This window comes from Falco naumanni, chromosome 18, assembly GCF_017639655.2.
Source record: "Falco naumanni isolate bFalNau1 chromosome 18, bFalNau1.pat, whole genome shotgun sequence".
Classification (NCBI taxonomy): Eukaryota; Metazoa; Chordata; class Aves; order Falconiformes; family Falconidae; genus Falco; species Falco naumanni.
Genome location: NC_054071.1, coordinates 2,612,347 through 2,636,951, shown reverse-complemented (window position 1 = coordinate 2,636,951; position 24,605 = coordinate 2,612,347). Strand labels below are relative to the sequence as shown.

Genomic DNA, 24,605 nt, shown 5'->3' with positions numbered 1-24,605 from the left:
GCGAGAACCATTTTTCTCCTTGCTCGTTAGGCACCATCAGGCTGAACACGCTCATAAGCGTGACCTCAGTATGACTGCTGGATTATCCTCTTTTTTTCCAGGGCAAGCTACTTTATGGTGGAAGGGAAATTTTTCCTGTATCGTTTGTTTTAGGTATTGATAAATAAAGGACAGTCTGTATGTGATGAGTATTGATTTCAGTTCAGTTGGACGCTTTGTTATTCTGATGCCTTAAATTACCAAGCCTGTAACAGCCAAGTTCCTAATATAGTGAGCAGTGTGTCTGCATCCCACCAGGGCTCGTTCTCATCGCTGGGGTGGCATTTGGGTTCCCCGGGAGTTCACAGTGATGGGAAGCACCCTGCCTCTTCTGAAAGCTCAAGGATCCATGTTGCTGTTATTTGTGAAAACAAGCGACCTCTCCCTACTCCCATTACCAGTAACAAAAACCCCAAAGTAAATACAAAGTAGGTAATAAACCCCAAAGTATTTACATATATAAAACCCCAAAATATACAAAGTGGATAATAATGGGATCACTGGAATTTAGAATAGCTTTGCTTTCTGGCATCTTTGCATTTGGCTGTGACATACGAGTGTTCAGTCTTCTGCATAGTTTCTGGGAGGAGACGTTGTTTTTAAGCACAGAAGAATGGAGTTGTAAAGCCTCAAATCAGCCAGGCATGCTTTCAAACTGGAATTGACCCTTGCCTTTGTAAAAACAATTTTAAATGTCTTGGCAAGCAGTGTGCTGAAGGAGAGAGACGGTGAGTAGGCAGAAATATTTTGCCAGTTCCAGGTAATTTAGTTGGCATATTCTGAGCTATCTGCAGGCAGCAAATCACATAGTGAAATTAGGTGAGGGGGAAGTATCTCTTAGATTTTGCTGAGAGTGTTTCAAGTGTTTAACTGAGTGTTATGTGGATTTAATTTTTTTATATGAAGTTTTAGTAATGTGTTTTCTGTAATGTTCAGCACTCAACAATGCAAATTTGTTGAACAGCATGTGAGCTCTTGACTGCTTTTGTTCTTCTGGGCACTACTTTTTGGGAGCCTGGGCTGTGTTGTTCTGCCATTGGGGCAGGTTTTATGTTGTCTTCTCCTTGCTGGGCTCCCTGACTTCACAGCACACACATGTACAGTCTGTACATCTACACTGTGCCTGTCTCCAAGAATTACTAGCTTTTTTTTTTTTAAAGCAGCTCCATGACTGCATGTGCATGGTAAGTTTGCCTTCAGCTTGCTTCTTGAAGGCTGTCCAAAAAAAATGGATGGGAGTGGATTGCTGCCTGCAGATTAAGCCCCACATTTGCTCTGGGGAGGCCGTGGGAAAGAAGAGTACTGGGAGCAGAGCACGGCCTGGGTGAATTATCGCTGTGGACTCAGATGATGTATAGGCTAGCAGTTGGGGCACCAGCATCAAAGCGCGTTTTCTTGGCAGCAGGTTTTTGTCAAGATGGTCTCTTGCAGATTTGCCTCACTGGATACAAATGCTCGTTCCAGAGGACTTTTTGAGACTGGTGCCTGGCTTGCAAATTCCAACAGGCAGTCCATTACAACTGTGATTTGCTCTTTCGTATGCTGGCTTTCATTAAAATTCGTGCAGAGGGAAAAGTTAGTGTTGGTAGAAAGGAGAAGAGTGACAACATGTTTCTCTTGGCAGCGGTGCTAGGTGTTCCTGCTCAAAGTAATTGCGGAGCTGGGATGCAAATAAAAACTGCCAGGTGTTCGGTGTACGCTGGGCAGCCAGAAGGATTTCAGTGGCACTGAGGGCTTGGGGCAGGAGTTGGGGGGTGGGGGTGGGGGGTGGCCAAGGCTTTAACACCTCCTGGGGTTTCACAGGGCTGTGACGCTGAGCAGTGCGCAGGGAACATAGGAAAGTCTGCTGAAACAACCCCCTTCTATGGCTTTTGTGCTAGTCTCAGCTGTAGGCACCTCTGCCGTTTGCTTTTGAGTTAGCAGTTAGAAAGTAAGTTTATTTTCCTTTCCGGGTCAGTGCTAGCAACGGTGGATGTTAGTACTACATCTAGACCTATTGAAAGGTCAAAAATGCTTCACCATGTTTGCAATTTCAGGAATTTGAGGTTTCAGAAGCCTCTGAAATTACAACAGAGATTTATTTATTTATCCACCCCCCACCCCGAAATAGCCGTTTACACTGATGGTGTTCCAGCACCAAAGGTTATCCTGGAGGACAGAGACCACCATTTGCCTTCCTAGCTCATGAACCCTCAATATCCAGGCAAAAGCGTGGGAAGATTGAATTTTGCCATACATAGCAGATGCTTGAGGAGGATTGCTCAACTCTAGTCTCTATTCCAGCGGCTGTCATTCGTGTTGTACTGTGCTTACAAGGCACCACTGGATCGGGGAGAATGTGCCCACTTCAGGGCGTGTTGATGTGTATCGGTGGAGGCTGGGCACAGTGCACCCTAACAATCCTATTTAATTTTTCTGTCTGATTTATTATATGTGGCCAGTCTATAGGACTAAAGATGTTTCATGGAGTTGCTCCAAGAGTGTGAGGAAGCAAGGTGCTTGCATTTATTGTTCTTTCTAGTATTTTCTTTGCTGTGTGAGTATCTGCATGCTTTATTAGTATGCTTCCCTACGTATCTCTTGGTCCATCTCTCTTTTTCTCAGACGTGTTTCTCAGTCCTGTCATTTTTTGTGTAGCACTTTTAGGTGCTGTGCTCTCAGTTGCTTTAGGCTGGTATGTCTGGAATAAGCAGCTCCACACATGCATCCCGGCATTCTTTGTGCCAACATATGTGCTTGTGTGGCCATGTGGTCAGCTGGCTGGGGGTACTGCTCGGGGTTGAAACTGAACGGCTTTTTCGTGTGTCGGAGGATCGCTTCTACTAACGGTTCACTGTGCAGTTACCTAGATTCGAGGAAAGGGCTGCTCCAGACCGAGCTTGGAGGAGGTTTTATTTGGTACCGCTTGTGGGTTTTTGTTGATTTAAGGTGTGTGAAATTACACGTATGCCTCGAGCAGCTTGTATTTGCTGCTGGGAGGAAAGCATTACCCTTCTTGAAAAAAGAAAAGGCTACAAAAAACCTCTTTGTAGTGGTGGTGGGGTCAATACCTTCTGCTTCTTGTCCTGTGTGGTTTTAAGGCCAGCACTGGTGCTTATGATCAGTGTTTTCGTAGACTCTAAAGAAAGAAAAACCCAAAGTATTGTCGTTATAAATGTTTGATGTTTTGCCAGCTTCCATAGTCTATGATTATCATCAAATTGGCTTAGTTTTTAGAGTAGTTTTTTCGTTCTCTAGCCTGTATACTGAATTGAGCCTGTATTAATAAATTCGTTTGTTGGTAAAATTACATAGTCTAACACAGTATACAAACCTGAATCTTAAAACTAAACTGCTGGAAACAGATTCTGTGCTGTAGAGCTAACCCTCATTTTCTTTTACAGGGCAATCACTTTGATCAATATGAAGAAGGGCACCTGGAGATAGAGCAGGCGTCTCTAGACAAGCCTATAGAATCGGTAAGATACATACCTATCAGCATCATCAACCCACCAAAAATTAGGCCGTGATCGGATGGTACTGGACGTGAATGCAGTCAAATTTGATAGGAGTGGGCATCTTTTTGTCAGTACAGGATTAATTTTTTTAATGGTAAATTGCATGCTAAGATTAAGTGGGCCTGGGATTAAATCTTTAAGTAGTTCTCCTAAAACTGTAGGTGCTTTCAGTTTTAGTTCAACATGATATTTCAGAAATTATGTAAAAATAATGCATTCATTCAAAGATACTTATTTTGTTAAGTTTTTATACTTTTCTTTGAAGAATCAGTTTAATTCCTATGCAAACCTGATGGAATAGTAGAATGTATTTTGATCCTTAGTTTATATTTTTTGAAAGCTACTGGTGTGTTAAAGTGTTAGAATGACATCTGGCAGTACGGAAACACGGATGCATTACAGTATTAGTATAGCAGTCCTTCCCCATGAATCTGAAACTGCTCTGTGAGTTTCTGTAAAGTGTTGCTTTACTTTGAATTAGGTGTGGAGAGTACAGCCATAAGATGGGGAAAAATTAAGTTTTGTTTAGTTTTAGCTTTTTAAGCTTTTTGGAGCTCTAATTTTTCTCTTTGCAAAACATCTTCTGCTAGTCTTAGGCACGATAGCTTGTTTGGCCTAAATCAGACCTAAGTTTGGTACTTGGCTTTAGCTAAGCTTCACTTGCAATTTCAGTATGAGAGCAAGAAAACATGCAGTGAATAGTCGAGGGTCGCTTAGTTGTGATTAAAACTAGATTTTAGTTAAGAAAGTACTTGTTGAGTGTTTCTTTTCCCTATTAATAATTTAAGTTCTCTGTTAAAGTTTCTTCACGTTAGTCTGCGCTTAGAAGAAACTTAGTGTTAGCAAAAGATCAGTATTTCTCATTCATGTGTAGGTTGGTGTTGTGTGTGTTTGTGTGCGTGTTAGATGTTTACAAAAAATTTACACAACTTGGGGTGTTCGACATTTTTCTTCCGCAGCAGTTGGCCCATATTAGCTAAGCAGCCATGATCTGGTTTGTATTGCACGGTCTGCCTTTTTTAATTTCTTCTCTAGGGTTTCCTTTCCCTCTTCTTATTTCTGTTCTTCTGGTCCAGTGAACACTGCATATAGTACCTACTGTCTTAATGTGCTGGCATGATGCTAGATTTAGGCATGGCAGTAATTGATGACGCATGAGATAATGCTGCAGAGATGGGAATTCGTATTCAATGTTCTCGTGAATACTTCAATCTTATGTTGTGATATGGGGATTTTAATTAAAATGCCAAGCTTGTTTCCTTATGTAAATGTAATGGGAAATACTTGTTGGTAGCCTATTCTGTGCCACGCTGGAAATCAGCATTTAAAAATAATTCAAATACTACTCAGAAACTAGACTGGTTACCTGATTTCTAAAAGTATTTTCCCAAACAGAGGAGTAGAAGGGGTCACAGATTAAATCTCTCCGGTGTTCTGAAGGGAGTGATGCCTACAGAAGTATGTACAACATGAACGAGTATATTGGACGCAACAACACAGGCGCACAGACTTACGGTGCAACTTGGATCATCTGCAGATGCAATACTGTTGCTGTTAGTCATGTTGGACTGCAGCAGTAAAATTAAATTCAATTATGGTTTAAATGTTTTATTCATATATATATATCTCACCATCCAAATATTGGGATGTTTTTCATCTTTACAACTTTTTGGTAGGTTTTAATATGTACAGTTCAGCCTAATGGTTAAATATGAAAACAGTTTGATGGAGAGGAGAAGAGAATGGCCTGAAATTGTTCTTGCTTTAAAATCCAGTTTTTCACTCTTCTTTTGTCTGTGGTAAGAGAAACAAGTGTATGAGGTGTAAGACCCCTAACCTGGGACATGAAATGCTTGGAAGGAGTTGCAGAACTGAGTAAATACATGTTCTGCATGGTCACAGCAGCTGTGCTTTGTATATCAGAGCACACTTGAGCTGACTTAATGTGCTAGTCCCAGAATGTAAAGACACTGATTGCTGCGTGGGGGATTGTTTTGGTCTTGTGAACAAACTTGGTGTCAGAAACAACCTGGTCACTCTTAAGGCTGATCTTCAGGTGGTCTTGATGAAATACATTGTAGATTCTTAAATTCTGTATCTAGGAAACAAATAATTTCATAAAGTTTCCTGACACCTGTGTGTGATTTTGCTTACGTGCTTATTAAACTGGCGAATTACACACACTAAAAGAAGGGACAGTTCTCTTGTCAGAGTTTAGTGGTGTACCTCACCTGCAAGATTTTTCACTTGGAAAAGGGTGCTCATAGTGGTTTTTCTGCTCCTTTGTATTTTATGCTGTTTGCTCACCCAGAAGTGGACTTGAACAACATCCTTGAACTGAAATCGAAAGGGAGGGAGTAAAGGCAAATCTGTAATTTGCGAGCACCACACAACTAAATATTTGCAATTTAACAAATCATTTTATAATCCTTAACCAGTTCTCTGTTAGCCATTCAACTGACCTTTAAAAAGGAATCTGCTTGGAGTAATGAGTAAGAGCCTTTGCTTCACATTATGGAAATAGTTTGGATGACAAATGTCTTTGTGCGAGGAAGGGTGTTTATAACAAAGGCAGATCAAAGCACTTCCCAGTTAAAAGTTTAAAACTTGGTTATTCTACAGACCAAAGACTGGATTAAGTATATTCCTTCTTGCAGCTTCTCACATCATCTTAGTAATATGAAAATGCTTTAAAGACTAAAGGCAGCTTGCATTTGGAAATCCCAGGGGGCAAAAGGTTTCACTTGAAGTGTATGTTTGACAATCACTGCTGAAGTGAGATCCATCTCTGCAGCATTATCTGTTGAGAGGTGCTGACTGTACTGCTACAGCATGCAACTCAAAGGTGGCTGGAAAAATAGGTTTGGGAGTCTACAGATCATTACAACGTTGAAATGTGTCCTCAATTAGCACACTAGTATTTTCATTCCTGTGGAAATCCTGCTTTGTACAGCTTGTTTAGGCCAAAGATGTCTGGACTGAAACATGCGACTATAACCAAAGTACATTTATGGAAAATAGAGCTGACATGAGCCTAGTGGATGTACGTAGCCTAAATGAGAAGCCAGCTATTTTCCATTACTAAATTGAAGAAAATATTTCATATCAATGGACTCTTCATAGCTGCAAATACTGATTTTTATTTATCTTTTTTTCCCCCCACAAGTAACAATTTTTTTTGTTCTGGTTTGAAAGATGCGGCATTTACACTGCCTGTTCATAACAGTGGAACTGGTGTCTGGTGTCCTTGAAGAATCAGAGCACTGAACCCTTTTTTAAAATCAAGACGCTGCATGCATTTGTTTTAAAATATTTTAAAGTGCACTGAGTTCAGGTGCTCGGATGGGAAGTCAAAAAGTATTGCAGCTTTAATAGAATCCAGATTTTCTTCAGATTAATTCTTTATTTCTACTTGTTTACTGAATCTTGTTGCTGTGAATTTATGGTTTTCTTTGTCCCAGCAGTACGGATCAAGTAGGAGGTAGCAATGTACCCGTAGAGCCTACATGAGAAGGCAGCCCTCTCCCTGTGCAGGCAGCACACAGGAGTGTCAGGGAGTCAAACCAAGCTGTCGCTGTTGCAGGTTGGAGGCCAGACTGCGTATCACCCACTTATTCTGGAGCTTGTTAGTTTGTCCTTGTCATAACTAACAAATGTCCTTTTCCCCCTCCTCTCTCTAATTCTGCTGAGTTACACAAGGAGGTCCTTGAACTACACAAGGTTTCAGGCTTCAGTTGGTAGCTGTTTGATGATCACAGGCTATCGTAGGCGACTGTACGAGCTGAAGCTGGGTTTTGTCGCACTGTATATCTGTACAGATCTGTGGACTCCACTAGTTCCAAAGTGTAATTTGATGAGGCTGCTGATTTGACATTTAGCAGTAGCCATATGTGGACAGCGCTATAAATAATGTGCTTCTTGAAGCTGAATGGTGTAGCATTACTATTTGGCTTTTCTCTCTAGTCTTCATTGTGTCATCTGTAGTGAGCTATAGGTTTTGTTTTGGGAATCTTTTCAACCTCTTGTTTGCATGGGTTCACCCAGTAGCATCCGATCCTTGCTTATAGATCCCTCAATACACAGTCAGCACAGTTTACAATCCACTCAAGAGACGTATGGTTCCTGCTGATGCCGAGAGATGAAGGACTTGAACACGATACGTGGGGTGGCGTGGGGAAAACAGAAAACCTGTATTAGGCAAAACGAGTGTTTTGGTTTCTCTGTAATGCAGCTCAATCCACTGACTGTGGATTATACCCCACCTACAACATCATCAAACCTTTCAGTTCTTGTATGCATCTTTTCATTATATACATTATTTTTTTTTTCTATTGGCCAGGAATTTTGTCAGAAATTTGTGCTGGGGATATCCTGATCAGGAATCGCTGATACCCATGGAAAGCAATCAAGGGCACAGGATGGGGAATGCTGTTGGAGAAGGTCACTTTGGATGAGATTTTTTTCCAAAGTAGCTTAGCCAACTCCCATGAAGGTTTGGTGAAGTCAAGACCTTTACATTTTGTACGTGCTTTTGAAGAAGTTACGCTTCATCTGTAATGCAAAGTTCTCCATCTGTAAATAGAAATTATCACTACTAAACAGCTCCAGAGTGGTGAGAGTAATGCCAGGAGGTGTAAATTGTTCCATCAAGAGCCTGCTGATCCGCTCTGTCTTAGCTGAGCACCCTGCAATCTGGTGTCCAGTATTGTCTCCATGACTGAGTGCCCAGACAGATAGTGCTGCTGTTGTGAGTAGTTTGGATGGTAAATGAGAGCTCACTTGCTCACTCAGACACCTGTGGGGAGAGTTAATTTTGGCTGCCTCAATAATTTTTGTGCGGTTGTAACACAAGGAGCTCCAAAACGATAGTGTAAGAAAGTGAGGAGACTTGTGCCAGCTCTCCACTGAGAAATGGGGGGATTTTCTTGCTGGGCTGCTGGTGGTGTAGATTGCTGCAGCTCTTCCTGTAGGAAAGTTGCTATGTGAGGATAGTTTAGTCAAAAGGAATGACAGTTCTTGACATTGACAGGAAGTTTGGTGTTAAAAAAAAAAAAAAGACGTTTCTATGTGAAAGAGTCCACACTTTTACAGAACTCTCACTTAAAAATGCAATTTAAAAAAAAAGTTACCAGCTGTTGCAACATTTGCTGCCCTGTGTCAGATTTTGGTTTGGTTGTCATGTGGGAGCCTAGCAAGCCTGGCCTTCCATGATTTAATTTTTAGGGCAGTATTTATGTTGAAGAGCAGTCCTGCCAGTCTGCCTCGGAGAGGTTTGTGGTAGTGATGTGAAATATGGAGGAAGGAGGTCAAACATGGCTAGATATGAGCAGACCAATGGCTAGGTCCCAGCTCAGATGTTAATATTAAACTCTTAGAGTTGTTCTCCCTATTGACTGAATCAGAAGATGCTCCATTTCAATTCAGTAATATTTTAAATTGGAAGTAGTTTCACTGCTTAAGCAAACATGGAACTGATCGGGGAGGGGGGGAAACCACCCCCTTCCTGGGAACTGAGACAGGATAATATTCAGGCATAATTCCAATTTGTCAAACAACTTGCGACCATCCTCTTGAGTGGTTTTGTAAAAGTGGTGCTAATGTGTATAACCCTTCTAAATTTTTCTTTTTCCCCTTTAACATTTGTTTACCCCTTCACTGTGTCAGTCACAACACACCGCTCTTGAATCTCCCAGCTGGTCTTGACTTGTTGAATTTATTTTATGCTTTCACTCTTCTTTAATAAATACATTACTTGCAAGCAGTGAATTGAAAACAAAGCAAAAGAAAAACTACCATTAGTGATTGGACAGTTTCTTACTTTGTGTTACATTTAACTGTTCTTTTGACAGCCCAGTTTTTAAAGCCAGGTTCGTATGGAAATGCTTTCACTCCACTTGCACTGCTTTTGGAAATAGCATACTGCTTCATCTGTCTTTATTTTAGTGCATTCATAACACAACACAGTCAGCACAATGTCTCATCTCCACTTAGCAAAAGATTGCAAAGTACTCCTTGTCCTCTTTTTGAAAATGCAGCCATTTTTGTCAGCACCGGCTTTTAAAATCCAATTCAATAATCCTTTGTCAGACACCGTTGGCAATGCTAATGGTAGAACAATTAGCGTGGTAACCACAAAACCTTCAAAATTCGGGCCCCTTTTGCATGAAGGACTGTGCAGTTGTTGAGGCCGTTAGAGAAACGGTCTGCAGCAGATATGCTTGCAGGTAAGTTTTCCTATGCTTCCGAACAGGTAGTCTTCTCCATGGTCTTTGTGATTGGAATCCGTATCTGTTAATTTTTCTTTTTTTTTTGCATACACAGATGCAAGCTTTTATAAGCAGACATTTCCTTACTTTTTTTTTTTTCCATGTAGCCCTAATTATGTCCTGGGGGAGAGTGGGTAGTGTGGGAAAGATGTACAGTCTTGCCTTGAAGAATACACCAAGGCAAAATGTCTTGCTTTAGTGGTATATCAGAAAACAAAATTAAATTTATACTTGCAAGAATCTTTTTGAGGAAGAATGTATCCATGCAGCCAATATCTTTTGGGAAGATTGTGTCTTTCAAGCTGATTCACCAAAGTTCTGCAAACTGTGTGGTCATTTTCTTCAATGTGGAGTGAGTGAAAAAACCACTGCTATCCTGATTTCTGTTGACAACTTGGTTATTTAATTAAAGAAATTTGCAGCATATATATCTTTTTATTTCACTTTTTTTTTTTAAGATTCCATGTACCACCCAATGTTACAGATTCACAGCCTGTTATAATTCAGGATATTCCTGTGGTATCTTGAGTTGTGGTTTGCCTTATGACAACTAATAATCAACAAATACATACCTAATTTTTATTTTTTATGATTAGAAGGTGAACACAGTCCTAACTAGAGAGGCCTTCTTTGAGGATTTGACAGTTGGTCACTGCTCGTAAATGGGTAAACTGATCAGTAAGGGATAAACGATCAGCTTCAGATGGTTGCAAGGGTGCCATTAGCACTCTTGTTCTTTGTCTGGAGGAAGAAATCTTGCATAAAAACATAATGACTTCCACGCAAAGCCCTGCTCAGCCCTATTTTCAAAAGCTGACACTTAATTGCTGCGTCAGTACTTTTCCACTTATTCCAAAATAGCATCTTTTTTAGGAAGATGAGACATTATGCTTATTGTTTCCCCTACATGCACTAATGGTTCCTTGCTGTTAACTTATTGCTAGGCCTGTTTCATTCTAACATCTTAGTATTTTTGTTAGTTTACATGTGAAATGCATCACCCAGTCTGTGCTTGAGCTCATTTTATTTAATTGATTTTATTTTTTTTTTGTTTTACTAACCTCACTGTTTTTTCAGTTTAATATTGGCTGCATGCTAGTTTATATATATATATTACATATATAAAAAAAAACCCAATCAAGTCTAGCCTGGATTTTGCTATGATTGTGTTTTGGTTTCTAGTGGTGGGGCAGTCTTGCACTTACAACTTACTCAGTATTATAAAAGCCTGACACACAAACAAAATGACTAAACACATTGTAGATTTTCTTTACAAAAAAATCTTAAGTGGTGCTGTCTAGGTGATGGATATGATTGTATAAATAGCTTGATTTTATGCTTTTTACTGTCAATTTTTATTGGTACCTTTATTTTCTCCCACATTGCTTTTTTATTTTTTTATTTTAAACGTGATGCACAAAAGTTGCCCAGCACACCATCAGAAAGTGACCGTCCCTAATACCCCATCCCCTTGGAAAAATTCTAGCCAGCAATTTTTGACATTTGTCTTTCCCTTTTATTGGGCATATATTGCCTTTTCAGTAGCATTTTTTTGCATGCATATATATGTAGAAAATCTCTTGCTCATCACATGTTTAAATGTCAGTGGGAAGGGAAGAATATATTATTGGAATATTTTTGGTTTGTTTTCTCTGTTCTGTCTGTCAGGATAATATTGGACACCGCTTACTCCAGAAACATGGGTGGAAGCTGGGCCAGGGATTGGGAAAGTCACTGCAGGGTAAGTCCAGTAGCTTGTGTCTGAAACATTCAACACCAGCTTCAGTCTTTAACAAAATTATTTCTGCTTTTTGTTCCTAGATTAGATTTTCTTTCCATTATTAATATATCCAAACAAATGCACTGTTGAGTTTCCTATTTAGCAATTTGCAAGTGGAAGCTGCTGCCTCGCTTACTGGTACAGGTTAGACATGATGTGTGTGTGTCATGTACGTGTAAGAATCACCATGTTTGGCCTTTTGGGAGGGAGGTGAATTAACTGCCTACTTACTAACAGGTAGTTGTGCAGCTTCTGTAATGATATTCTGCTGGCTGGATGCTTTGATATTAAAAGAATTAAAAATACAAGCTAGTTACGATTATCTGTGTGCATGTTTCACAGTGGTGTCAGAAGCCATTAGAAGGCGAGTAAAAGGGCCCACTGAAGACTTGAAAGTGGTGGCAGAGGTTCTCACGGATGGGAGAGGCGCACTTCTAGTTTCTCCAGAGGGCTTTCACGGGTTTGACTTCTGTTCACCAGCAATCTTTGTCAAGGATTTAGCAAATCTTGAGACGCTGTAGCGCTAGCTGAACTAATGCACCTAGTCCTCATGCTGTCTTGAGCCTGAAGTCTTCCCGTGACACTAAATCCCATGATGTGAATTGAGCCAGTGCTGCCCAGTTCAGGTGGGTGGCTTTAGCCATTCCCCTGGCCAGAAGTTCCTGTTCTGCCGAGGCTCTAGCCAGGGTGAAAGCACACAGCCACGTTGGGAAAAACTGAAGGTAGTGCTTCCAATCAGTTACTCTCTAGGAACTGCCTGTGTATACAGTGTCTGCCCGGGATGCTGCGAGTAAGGTGCTCGGTATTTACCGCAGGCACGAGACTGTGTGCCTGGGTGGCTTCTGTAGAAACCTCCTGAAGTATTTGAAACTCAGGTGTGCCCTGAATTCCTCAGAGTAACTTACTCGTGTTCCCATACCCTTAGTCTGAAGACCTGGGAGCTTGTAATTGGACTTCCATGCCCCTACAGTGAGCCCATTAGAGAGATAAGTATTTCTGTGCTCTGGATGACTGTTGAGAGGTAATGAGTTCTCCGAACTCGGGGAATGCATATTAATCTCTTGGACTAAGGCACTCTAACTTCTCAGACAGGACTGCGTTGGTGGTTAATGCTTCTTGCTTCCTCTAACACGGTTTCATTTGAAATCCTCTGGTTAATGCATGGCACTCTTGCAGTCCTTTCGTGTCCCGTGCTGGTGCCAAAGCTCAGGACGTGGTTGTAAATTGTCACCTCTTGGGCTTCTGCTTTGGCATGGCGTTCACTGGATGTGTAATTTGGTCTGTTTTCTCTTTTGGGTGCCCTGTATTGTTCTGTGCGTCACCAGTGTGGAAACATGGAGACTTGAAAGAAGCTAAAGCCTTCTCCTGGCTCCAGCCAGATTCAAAAGCACAGCCCTGAGGGGCCCTGTGCTGCACAGTGTTGCAGGCACTGGCATGATGGAGTAAACAGCAGATGACTGTACAGCCTTGTTTGGGGCAGGAGGCTGGTGTCACTGTGTCCTGAGGATGGGAGAGCCAGGGCTGCCCATTTTTGCATTTTGATACTTGTCCAGATGTAGATTTTTTTCTCACTGTGCATTTCGAAGTGTTGAATCTGTACCATATCTCTTACTCCGATATTATTGAAGCTCTGGTGATTTGAACTGCCTGGAAGCTACAGACAAATCATGGCTATGGGCTATGAGGGTTTTCCTGCGCCTCCTGCAATTTAATAGAAATGTAGGAGTAAAAATAGCCTGTCTAGTTTAACTCGGGTCTGAAACCTTCCTAATGCACGCTTTGGAGAGCGTGCAGGAATTGTAGTGCCTTCACCTTTTGGAAGGAAAGCAGTGTCCTGTCCACCTTGACAGCCAGCTAGCCTCTCCGGCTGCGGTGCTGGGGAGGCAGAGGGTGCAGAGGAGGGCTGCTGCTCCCCTTCTGCTCGACATAAAGACACTGAGGGTGCTCCTTCTTAGTTACGAGCCGCTACAGCCTGTGCGGTTGCCTGTGGCATTGATGGTGATCATGTTGGGAGTGTTTAATTCATTATCCAGTGACCTTTTTACATGAATCTTAGATCATCCCAAAATCCAAATATAAACTGCCAGGAAGGAAATATTTGCATCCAATTTTAAACTTATTCTAGGAGTTTGAAGAGTGAAGTTGCTTGGTGTGCACTGAGAACGGTAGAGCAAAACAAAAAAGTTCTTCCCCTCTTCCACGCTCCCTTCTTGCTCAGAAAAGACCAGGAGAGATTTCTAGAGATGCAAGAATAGCAAATGCAGAGCATACGTATTGTTAACTCTGCTTGCTTTGTGCTGTGCTTGAGCCTAAAATCTTAAACAGGTTATGGTTAAGAGGTATGGCAAAAGCAGATCCGCTTCAAGTAGCCTTTAGCTGTGGATATGGTATCTGACCTACTGCAGAAGACCTTTACAGCAAACCCTCAAACCCCTACATTTTGACTTACGTGTATGGAATTGTTATTATATTTACCTTTTTTCCCATGCAGGTGAGTCTAAAGGGAAGTTGATGTGTGCTTATTTTTATTATGTAGTTTTTAATTGTAGATGTTCATCTGCACTGGGGCTCCCTCTTCAGTTTTGGTGAATCTGAAAGTTTTGCTACATTGTACTTGCCAGTCATGAATGCTTATTTTTTCTAGTAAGGTCGTTATGTTGTTGTTCAAGAACAACCTCACACTGGAAGACTGTACTGTTGTGATGGCTTCCTTCACGTTAACTACCCACTGTGGATATAATCCCGCGGTGAGAATGCTGAAGTGATTCTCTGAATGGTAGCTGGAGTAGCCTAAAATTCACATTTGCCAATTGCTGGTGGTAAAAATCTGCCGTTGTAGTACAAAGGTACCCGCCAGATTGGTTCATTCTGCAAAATCTCAGAAGCAGAGTAGTTCTGTGCCTACTGGGGCAGCTCCTTACGGTGGTATAAGTCTTGTTAACTGTTGTAGCTGGTGGAAGAGTCGCGCTGGATAACGGAGCAAGTGATCCATGTCCTTGGTGATGTAACTGTCGTAAGAGAAGCTGTGTCCTAACTGCTAACATGTCTGCATCTTTTTTTTTTTTTTTTTCTTTTAGATGCATATTGAGTAGGGTATCAGACAGGGGATAGTGCTGTTGTCTCTGGCCATGCAGGTGCTAGAATACAGGTTCGGAGAAGCTCGTAATGAATTCAGCAGAGTCATTCCTCTGCTCATCTCTTCTCCTGATGTTTTTTCACATTTTTTTTCCACAAACAACTTGTGTTATGTTGGGAGACGATGCTTTGACTTGCTAACAGCCAGTGAATATGAAAAAGCAGAAGAGGGGGTTGCCAGCTGACAGGGATTTTTTTTTAATTTGGGAAGTATTGCTTGGGGAACCACTTTTCTATAGAGATTGTGTGGTGGTTGTGCTCTAACAAATGACAAAATTGTGACTGTGGACTGTTTTCTCTTTGAGGGGGAACACTTGTAATTGATAACGTAGAATTCTGTGTTCTACTGAAAAAATAAAACTAGCAAAAGATGTGGTTAAAAACCCTGGCTGACCTTCATGTGAAGTCCTGTGCTAAATGAGAGCGAGGATTGTGAATAAATCGGAGTTATGTAAGTCAGAAGGGGAATGAGAGGGCTGAGTGAAATCTTGCAGTCAAATACTCTAATGATTTCTCTTGGAATAAGTATTTCATATTAAGTTAAAGTATTATTATGAAAAGCATTGAGAGATTGACACGCAGAAGTGGTATGATTTTAATCATACTTTTGAAAATATTTTTATAAGCTCTTCACATTTTCCCTGTGTGTTCAAATTTTTGACAAGTCTTGTTTAAAAAAGTAAAGTGCTGAAAACTTCTGGTTGTTTTTTTTGGACTGGTGTATTTAATATGAGGTTGTGGTACTCTAGAGGTGTAGGTGCAAGACTAAAACAGTCTCATTTCATTAGACTAGGGAAAACTGAACACTATCCTTAGGTGGTGAACGCTATCCTTAGGAAAGACAAAGGCTATTTACTTGCTTTGTCAGAAAATGCAGTAATATGTGACTTCACTTGATGCACTTGGAGAGAGGATATTGTGTAGGGCACAGTGAAATGATCTAGCATTTCAGATGGGCTAATGTTTTAATTTGGCTCTCTTGAATCGGTCACATAGCTCATTTGGGGACTCGTGCCCAAAGGATTAGGTGGCTGGCTGGGATGAGGGCAGGCCTGTAGCGTGTATGTGGACAGGGTAGACCTGATAGCTAGGAGCAAGCAGGCAGATTTTAAAGGCTGGTGAATGCCCCCACCTCTGGTATTGCTGAGTTAATTCATAGCCATCCCCCTCTGTTCTCACGGTTATACCGCTGGTCCCTCTGTCATAGCAGGGGCTGTGGAGGGGAGCGGGGTGGGCAGCTCTGCGGGGTGGTTTGCTGCAGATAGAGGCAGTTTGCAGAGTGTAGACCAGTCAGGAGGGAAGGTTTGCCTGGTGTTTACTGGCCATATAGAAGGGACTCTGAGCAAGGATTGACCAGCTTTGGTGGACAGGTCTAGTTCACACTTAGCTAGTTGCCCTGTGGGTCAGCACTGGGTAACAACTGTACTTACTCAAGACACTGTTCTAGATTTGCTTCTTTGAAGTGCTCTCTTAAGGAAACATGCTTCCTTGACTGCAACCTTGATGCTGTAAAAACTGCTCCAACACCTGTAAAAAAAGCAGTTGTGTTAGGTTTCCCTGTACCACAGACTGTGTGTAGTGTATGATTAATTTGATACATGTGAAAACATTGATTTAATTGACAGTCCCACAGTATTCCCAAGACTGGGATTATTCTTTTTTTTTGTGTGGTATCTCTGAAAGGTGAATCAGAATGTAGTGTTTTGCTATGGCAACAGATAACATACGTTTTTGTCATGGCATAGCTACTCTTAAATGTTTTGTGTTGTTGAATCAAATCGTTTAGATAATACGGGGCTTTAGTGTAGAGCTAGAATTGAGCCTTGAAACTTCACGTGTAAGGTTTGCTTCTTGGTTGTCTGCAGGGGACTAAGGCAGATCTTTTATCGCTTGATGGTTGTTGTGATGAAAATGTAGCTCAGTGTGAAACTAAGTGAAGTTCCAAAGTGGATGGCAATGCTTTGTGTGATGCTGTTTTGTAATAGTACTTGGTTTATCTTGTTTTTCAGAGAATAGAAGCTGCATGTGGCTATGTTTAAAAAAGGGAGGTCCCTTCTGGGGCAGTTAGTTGAAGTAGCAGTAGCTTTACCTGTGGCCTTTGGTCCAAGAGAAATGCCTTCTGTCCCCTGATTCTTCTTCCTATTTAGTAATAATTTCCTTTTGGTTTGCTTATGTTTTTAGCAAAGTTTTGGCATCATTTTCAGCATAGCTGTTCTGAAGGGCTGGTTGAATCTTCCTGGAGAGCAGCAATACTAATGTGATGCTGCTGTGGAGGAGGCAGGCTGCCTGCAGTCAGAGCCACGTTCAGTGTAACAGGAGCTCCTGGCAGTGCCACATAAAGCTGTGAACCTTTTCCTGCATGCTTGTTCTCTTCCACTTAAGCTAAATACAATAAACCTTTCAGAAATTGTCAAGACGGTGCTGTTGCTGTTGATCAAGGTATGCTGCAAACTCACGGTGTGTACTGATGACACAGAGAGTGGCAGTTACAAATATGCGTAACACAACTTTGGGTTTACTTTCTCCTTTCATGAGCATATAAATTATCTAACAAGGTAGCAAAGTCAGGTATATCAAATTTGGTAGGAAATGCTAGAATTCAGTTCCCATCTAACTGTATTTTTGTTGCATGGTTTTAAAGGTTAAAAAAAAAGCACAAGTGGATTTCTGTTCTGACTTGCAAATTCTGTGATGATAAATATAGTCATCACTCTCCTCCCTTCAGTTATACTACAATGCAGTTATTTGGCATGTTCTTCACTAAATCTGTTCAGACAAGCTCTTGTTTTCCCTCTTTATGCAAAGGATGAGTAGAGTGAGAGAACAAAACCGTCTGAAAGCAATGCTGTAGAAGATGTGCAGAGAGTAGGGGAGCCTGCAGGTGAGGTGATCCTGTAGCTAAGGCAGGCTGCCAGAGAACGGATATTTCCTCTGTGATAATTCTCATCTGTGAGATCAAGCTCAGCAAGAGTCACTCACTATTCCAAGACAGCGTCAGGTGGCTGGGGGTGATGCACGCTATGTTTTCTAGATGCTGGTTTCATCAGATGTGTGGGGAGCGACCGCTTGAGCAACTGTGATGGCTTACGAATCGCTTGGCAGCTGCGGCTTGGAGAAATAGGCTCAGGGTTTGAATTCCAGAGGTCTTGAATTCTGGTGCTCTCACTAGTTTGCCAAATGGCTTACAGCTAACATTAATATATTTTTCCATTTGTTGAATCCTCTGATCTCATGAAGTCAGACAGAGTAGATGTTTGTCAGGCCTTGAGAACATGGAACAATAAGCATCTGAGAAAAACACCACGAGGAATGTTGTATTTCTTTCTGCGTTTTGAAGATTTGTAATAAATACAAGAAAATTTGGAAGGGAAAGTTAAAAATGTTGAACAGCGTCTTTATTCGTTACTTATGGAATGATTTGGCAGTCTTACCAAGAAAGAGATGTGAACACAATCTTATCTTGTATCTTAACATGTCCTCACGGGAACCTGAATTCTGGCACAGACTGACGTTTCCATGCTGGTGCCTGCAGCATAAATCATTGCAGTAGCTTTAAGACTAACATTTTCATGTGAAGTTAGCTTTGGAAAACCTGGGTAATGTGGCTTTGAAAGCCTGTTATCATCACACCAATCTTCATTACCATGTCAAAACCCACAAAACTGCAGACCTAAAGGAAGGTTTACTTAATGCCTTGGTCTGTGCTGGGGGAAGTGGTTCCCCCCTTGGTTGCTTTTGAATGTGCAAGATCCTTCCATCGATTGTGGGTGATAAGTTTATGGATTACTTGAGTGTGCGTAGTCGGTGAAATCTTTATTCTTTTGGTGACGTATGCTTATTGTGATAGAGGTGGCCTTATCTTGGCTTAGTATCAGGCTTTATTGCCCTTTGTGTGTGTATGTTAAAGCAGTTTAATAAAACTGTGAAAGATGAGTGCATGGGAGGTGAGCAGTCATGGCCAGGCACGACCTGCCCCCACTCTTGCAGCGTAGCCTTCAATCAGATGGGACTCTTCAGCCCTCTCCACTTACTGAGATGAAGGCAGGGACTCTTATCTCTGATTTCTCTTCTAGATCAGCCAAGATTTATGTTCTTGCTCTAACATCCCATATTGTTCTTTAATGACAATGATAATCATTGGAGTTAGGGATGGTTTTTGACCCAGACTCTTCTTGCAGAAGCTGAGGGAGCTGTGCTTGGTTTTCTGCAAGTGTTGCCTTTGGCTTGTGTGTCTAAGAAGTTTTGAGCTTCTGTTTGAAGTTTTCCTTGTGATTGGGGTGTTTGCAACTTGTCTTCTGCTTGTCGTTTCTCTCCTGCTTAGTAAGGATTAAGTTCACGGCGCAGTTTTTGTGTACTTGGAAAACAGTTTCTCCTCACTGGAACTTGGTGCTTGTTGCTGGGGATGATAGATGTGTCAGACTTTCTTTGAATCTGATTGTTTGTGACCCCTTCCAGAAATCGGACATAAAGAGGATGAGCTCACGAATCTAATTCCCCAAAGAAACCAGGATAAAAGATTGCCCTTGTTTGCTTCTTGCAGCAGTCAGAATGAGCTTGATAACGTCATGTCATTATTAGCCAGCAAGGAGCACCGCCAGGGACTGTTCACCAGTAAAAATCAGTGGATTTCCTCATCTCTCCCCTTTTGATGTACTGAATGAGGAGTCTGAATTTTCAGCAGGACAGCTGTTGCGCTATCAAAATGCACAATAGACCTATGAAAATCTTGAGAGCTTGCAAAATCCTAAACTTTGAAAATAAAACTCATCCGTGACCACAGCGGCACCTCCCTGTCTCGCAGCTTCACGGAGGCAGCGCAGTTGGATGGTGATCGTACCCTGTCCCTGGGGATGCATCGCTGTGAGCGTCGCTCGCCGACTCCAGGCACCTATTGACCTTTTACGGCCCTTTACAGTGGGGTTTGTGCCGCAGGTGACTGAACAAACTGACACTTACCCACCAGAGCAAATCCAGTGATGTCATTGTGAATCTCCCCAGTGCTGCCTTCATACAGCCGTGTTTCTAATCACTGTGGTAGTCCATTTCCAAGAGCAATTAGAACCTCCTAGAAGGTTGTCTCTTACCATGGTTTTGTTTTCTGTTGTAGTATAAAAATAGTGAGTAAATATCCTCCGTGCTCAACAAGATCACATTCGGTTGTTTGTATCCTCCCGAGACGCTTAGTTCATGAAATTCTCCTCCAATGAAGAGTGTGATATCAATCAGTCCTCTAGGATTATATCCCACAAAGCTTGTGAAGATGTCAGCATAGTGAGTAGGATAAGGCTGTTCTGATACCCCTCTCTCTGGTGCTTATATGCTATGCATAAACGATTCACTGAAATAATTTGATTGAATTAAGTTAACACATAATTTTGAGGCTACATATTATTTTTTTGTTTTTCCCTCCCAATGGGAGCATCCTGTTCTTTCTCTGTCATTAAACAGACCTCCAGAAACGTCTTCTCTTTGTTGCAGTGCATGGTATTGCTGGAGGGAGGAGTTCTTCTGAATCTGCAAATCGTTGACGAAAACTGTTTTCTGTTTTGACTGTTAAAAAAAAAAAAAAAGGATAAAATGTGCAGTAGTGTTGACAACGCCAGCATTTCTAGACGGGCTCAGATGGCAGGTCCATCTGGTGCAGCGTCCTGTTTCGAAGAGCAGAGGAGCATCTACCCAGTGTCCAGAGATGGAGCACGCACCCTGCAGCTGCCAACTGTGAAATGATAATCCTCCGTGTCCAGCATGACTTGGTGTCTGATATTAAGGCCCTGAAGCATTAGGATTAACTTTTTTCTCAAGATTTGTTAATTTACAGCACTGCTGGCAAAATACTTGCTCGTTTCCCATAACTTTGTGCAATTAAAAAGGAGGGAATTTAGAGAAGCGTGCCTGGCAAGGTGCTGCCTGCAGCTGCACACCCCTAGGAAAAGGGGCGGCTGTAGGGGCATATTTGGGGGTGAGCAGTTTTCCACAAGCTGGGAGAAAGCTTTCCCCATTTCTTTGGGAAGAGGAAGGCGAACCCAGTATATCTGGTCAGTTTTGTTGAAATCTCGTTTCGTTTCTGAATTAAGGAAATAATTGCAAACTTAATTTACTTTAAGACATTGGATTTTCTAAGGCGCAACTCTTGCATAAGCTGGTTGGTTTTCCCATCCTGCTGGATGTTTGTTTTGTCCTTTCTGCAGAGGCTTTCCCCTTCTGTGGAAATGTTCTGTACAACAACCCTCTCTGGTGTGGGGTTTGTAGCCTGTGTAATGTGACCACTCTGTAAAGGAAAGAGTTTGTCATCTGGTTCAGGAAGAAAATTAATTTTCTGGGGTGTAGGGGGACAGGGCATGGACGCAGCTTTGTATGTTCTGCATGATTTACTGTCTAGGGGGTTAGTTGTTGATGTGGCACCGCTTGCAACCCTGCGTAGTGGCATGAAGCGTGGGAATTCTCGCCCTTTCTTTAAAGCTCAGCTTTGCCCTTCAAAGTACGGTGGTGTACCCAAAAAGGGTCAGCAGGAACCCTAAACCTGGGAGCCCTACACAGAACCGCATTTACAATGCTGGTAAAGATCCTGTTGTCACGCACAGCAGCTCTAGAATCAATTTTCTCGAGGAAATTCTTTAAAAGGAGAACTTAAAGAGCTTAACTTTCAAAGTCCCTTTTTCCCCTTTGGCTGTTCTCCATCTTCCACCCAGCCTGCTTGGCAGTCAGCGGGGTGAGGGGTGGCCCTTTGGCAGCAGCCCGTTCCTTTCCCCGAGCCCTAGTGGCTCTGGGAGGACACCAAGCGAGGGTCCCCCGGCCCTGGTGACCCACCGCCCGGCAGCGTGTCCTGCTGACCGGGATGGAGCCGCGGTTTCGGTGCTGGGGCTGAGCACCGCTGCCCGTAGCTGCGTTACGTGCTCAGGGTGCTCAGGCTTAGCGCTTGTGGGCTGGATGTCACGCTGGCCGGCTGCCGTGGTATTTAATTCGTAATGAAATGATGGATTACAACAAAGGCGTTGCTTTTCACGTTTGGTATTCTCCTCTTACCTGAAAGCAGAGCTCCTCTTGACCCAAAATATTCGTAACTGCCTTAATATCCTGATCTGCTTCCTTTTTAAACTGCCTGCTGAAATGTGCCTCGGTGCCTCTTTTAAATTGGGCTGTCCACCAGGAGCTCAACCTGCAGCTCTGAAAACAAATAACTGCTCAAAACCTACCCGCTCCCTGATTCCACAGGGCGAAGCATGGTCGTGGGGTGGAGGGGTGAGGAAGAAGCCTCGTATTATTATTATTTTTAGTTTTAGTTCTTTTAAAACCCATCCTACCTGCCTACTACAAACGGCCTATTTTCTGCCCCTAATGGTTTCTGCCTAACAAATGGTGTTTCTTTTTTACAGCGTTATGATCCTGGACTTGTTGTGGTGATGGTAAACTTAGCAGTGGTAATTTTTTATTTTCAGACTGAATTACTCCTTTTGTCATCAGTGCACCAATATGTTAGGCTTACTTTCTCTGTTGTAGCCATCATCCTTCTGCTTGGTCTTTCATTTTCCTTTCCTTTCCTTTCTTTATGCACACTTGTCTGATCCTTGTTCATTAAAGGTTATTGCTAAGAAGGGATGTTTCTGTTTGTGTTAGAACTGCCAAAATCAGTTTAAACATAAATTTCTAATACTGTCCAAACTTGATTTTTTCCCCAACACGATGGGCACTAGCACTTGCTACTGCAATTTCCAAATAGATTTTGAAAAAAAAAAAACCAACAAAAAAACAAAAAACCAAACAAACTTTGACTGCCTTAGAAGGCAAAAGTACTGATGCATTGTTTATACACAGGGGTTTACCAGGGCAATGAGGCTGCATCCAAAGTTCTCCATTGCTGGAGAAACAAACAAACAAAAAAAAACCAAACAAAAAAAAACCCCAAAGCCAAAACCTAAACCAAAACAAAAAGAAAAAAGCTTGGGAAAAAAACACCCAAAAACCAAACCAAATTGTTGGCACTCGCTGCCAGCCATTCCATTTGGGTTCACCACTTACCAGTAAATCCCTGGCTGAGACGTTATGAAAGTGATATTGCACTTAGGAAGTCATTTTTATAACCTGTCTTTAATTTGGTCCTTTTGCTAAAAATTGCAGTCACTGCTTACTTTATTATACCATTGGGCGTAAGAGAAACATTTTCAAATGGAGAACACTTAAATTACCCAAAAAAACCCTCAATTCAAAATAATCATTTTGGATCAGTGTGATAACTGTTTTTGGACTTGGTGGATATATGCCTGTCAAATTTATGGGCATATAAACAAAACCATGAAGCGATTCATTAAATGGACTTGTTTCTGAAAAAAAACACATGCCTCTGTACTTTAAGAGTTAAAAAGACACCAGTCTGACCAGAGTAGGTTCCTTTTGAGGACTGGGTGCAGTCTGAGATCTGTGGGCTGTTGCTTTTGAGGGTCAGAGAAAGCTGATATCGGAGAAGAGAGAAGCTGATGCCTATACAGGTTTTTCTGAGGCAGTTTTAAAGACTTTTAACGTTTTACGCATGTGGATGGCAATGGAATATTTTTGGCATGATTAAAACCTGTAGATCTTTTAGCCCAAAGGTATAATATATGTGTATGTGTGTATAACAAAACAGTTGTTTACACCAAAACAAGAGCAATAATAAGGGAAGTAAACATTCTGTTTTTTTACTCAAGGTATGCACCGGATAAGGTAAGTACTTTTTCAGTGGGCTTACATCACAACGAACAGCGCGAGTTGTGATGTAAAAATAAAAATAATAATAATAATTAAAAAAAAGCTGTGGTAGTAAAGTGCTTGTCTGCCCCATTTTGCTTTGTTTGGCTGGTTATGAGTGGATTAAAGATATGTTTAAAAAAAAAAAAATCTCCAGCATAGTTTGATTAGTTCAAAGTCAATTTTCTTCGCAACTAGTCCTTTTCACAGCTTACAGATGACACAGCGAGTGCTAGAACATCTCTGCAGGAGCTGGGGAAGCAGGTGCTTGACCACCTGGCCTGGACCAGGCGGTCGTTTTGGATGAAAGAAGTTTGGCTTCTGTGCCACACTTCTCAGTCAGCTTTCCTTACTCTTGGGAAGGGACAAAAGTTGGCGGGAGGGAGGCTTCCACGGCTTTTACAGGAAAGTCCTGATCAATTATTTATGTGGTAGGGCAGTAAAATGTATCTAACAGCTTTTTCACTTGTATCAGAAGATGAGGAGTAGGCATTACCTGGTGTGGAAGCATTGAGGGAAAGGTTAATTTCTCAAGTCCTGGCAACAGCCTTGCCCTAGGACTTGTCACGGTTGAACATTAACCACGAGAATATTTTACGTGACCAGTTAATATTCGGAAAATACCATTTATCAGTATTCAAGGTGCATTTACCTGGAACCGGTTTGGAGCTGAGAAGCGGGTTTGGCTGTAAGCTGTGAGAATGGCTTGTGTTTGGTTCACTGTAGCTTTCTGGTCTCTGCACTCCAAGGCAAGATCTCTAACCACCCAAACCCAATGTGTAAAGCGAGCTGGGGTGGCAGACCAAGCGCTGACCGCCTCTCTGTGTGTTCCTCTTACAGGGAGGACAGATCCCATCCCTATCGTCGTCAAGTACGATGTCATGGGCATGGGGAGGATGGAAATGGAGGTAAGCTCATCTGGCTCCCGTCCTGCACCCCGTCACTCCTTGCATGGCTCTTGGGAAGCTGATAGGGCAGAAATTTAAAACTGAGAATTTGTGTATCAAAAGGTAAAAACCTCGCTGTTAAATCAGTGCAGTAAGAAAAACACTTCTCAAAATCCATACTCTGTTTACCCACGGGTACCTGAGTTCTGAGGTCTGGATGCTATCTGAAATTCCTGGGCTTTGTGGTTTCTGTTCCCCAAAGCTGAGGCTGCTGTCGGCA

At 42.0% G+C, this 24,605-nt stretch overlaps 1 protein-coding gene across 11 annotated transcripts in view; it reads left to right on the top strand.

The window, feature by feature from the left end:
• The window catches only part of GPATCH8 (G-patch domain containing 8), a 58,010-nt gene that overhangs the window by 13,351 nt on the left and 20,054 nt on the right, over positions 1–24,605 (top strand). For 3 of the 11 annotated variants that reach the window (XR_005831350.1, XM_040617092.1, XM_040617084.1), the window contains exons 2-4: positions 3,423–3,497; positions 11,471–11,543; positions 24,279–24,346. Coding sequence is in view for 10 of the 11 variants with exons in the window: in XM_040617092.1 (XP_040473026.1) it covers positions 3,423–3,497; positions 11,471–11,543; positions 24,279–24,346 (216 nt within the window). In the remaining variant the exon portion in view is untranslated. Of the gene's footprint in view, positions 1–3,422; positions 3,498–4,495; positions 4,531–9,385; positions 9,404–11,470; positions 11,544–19,518; positions 24,347–24,605 lie in introns of those variants that run through there. The other 8 variants (XM_040617094.1, XM_040617095.1, XM_040617090.1 and 5 more) reach the window with 8 other exon arrangements.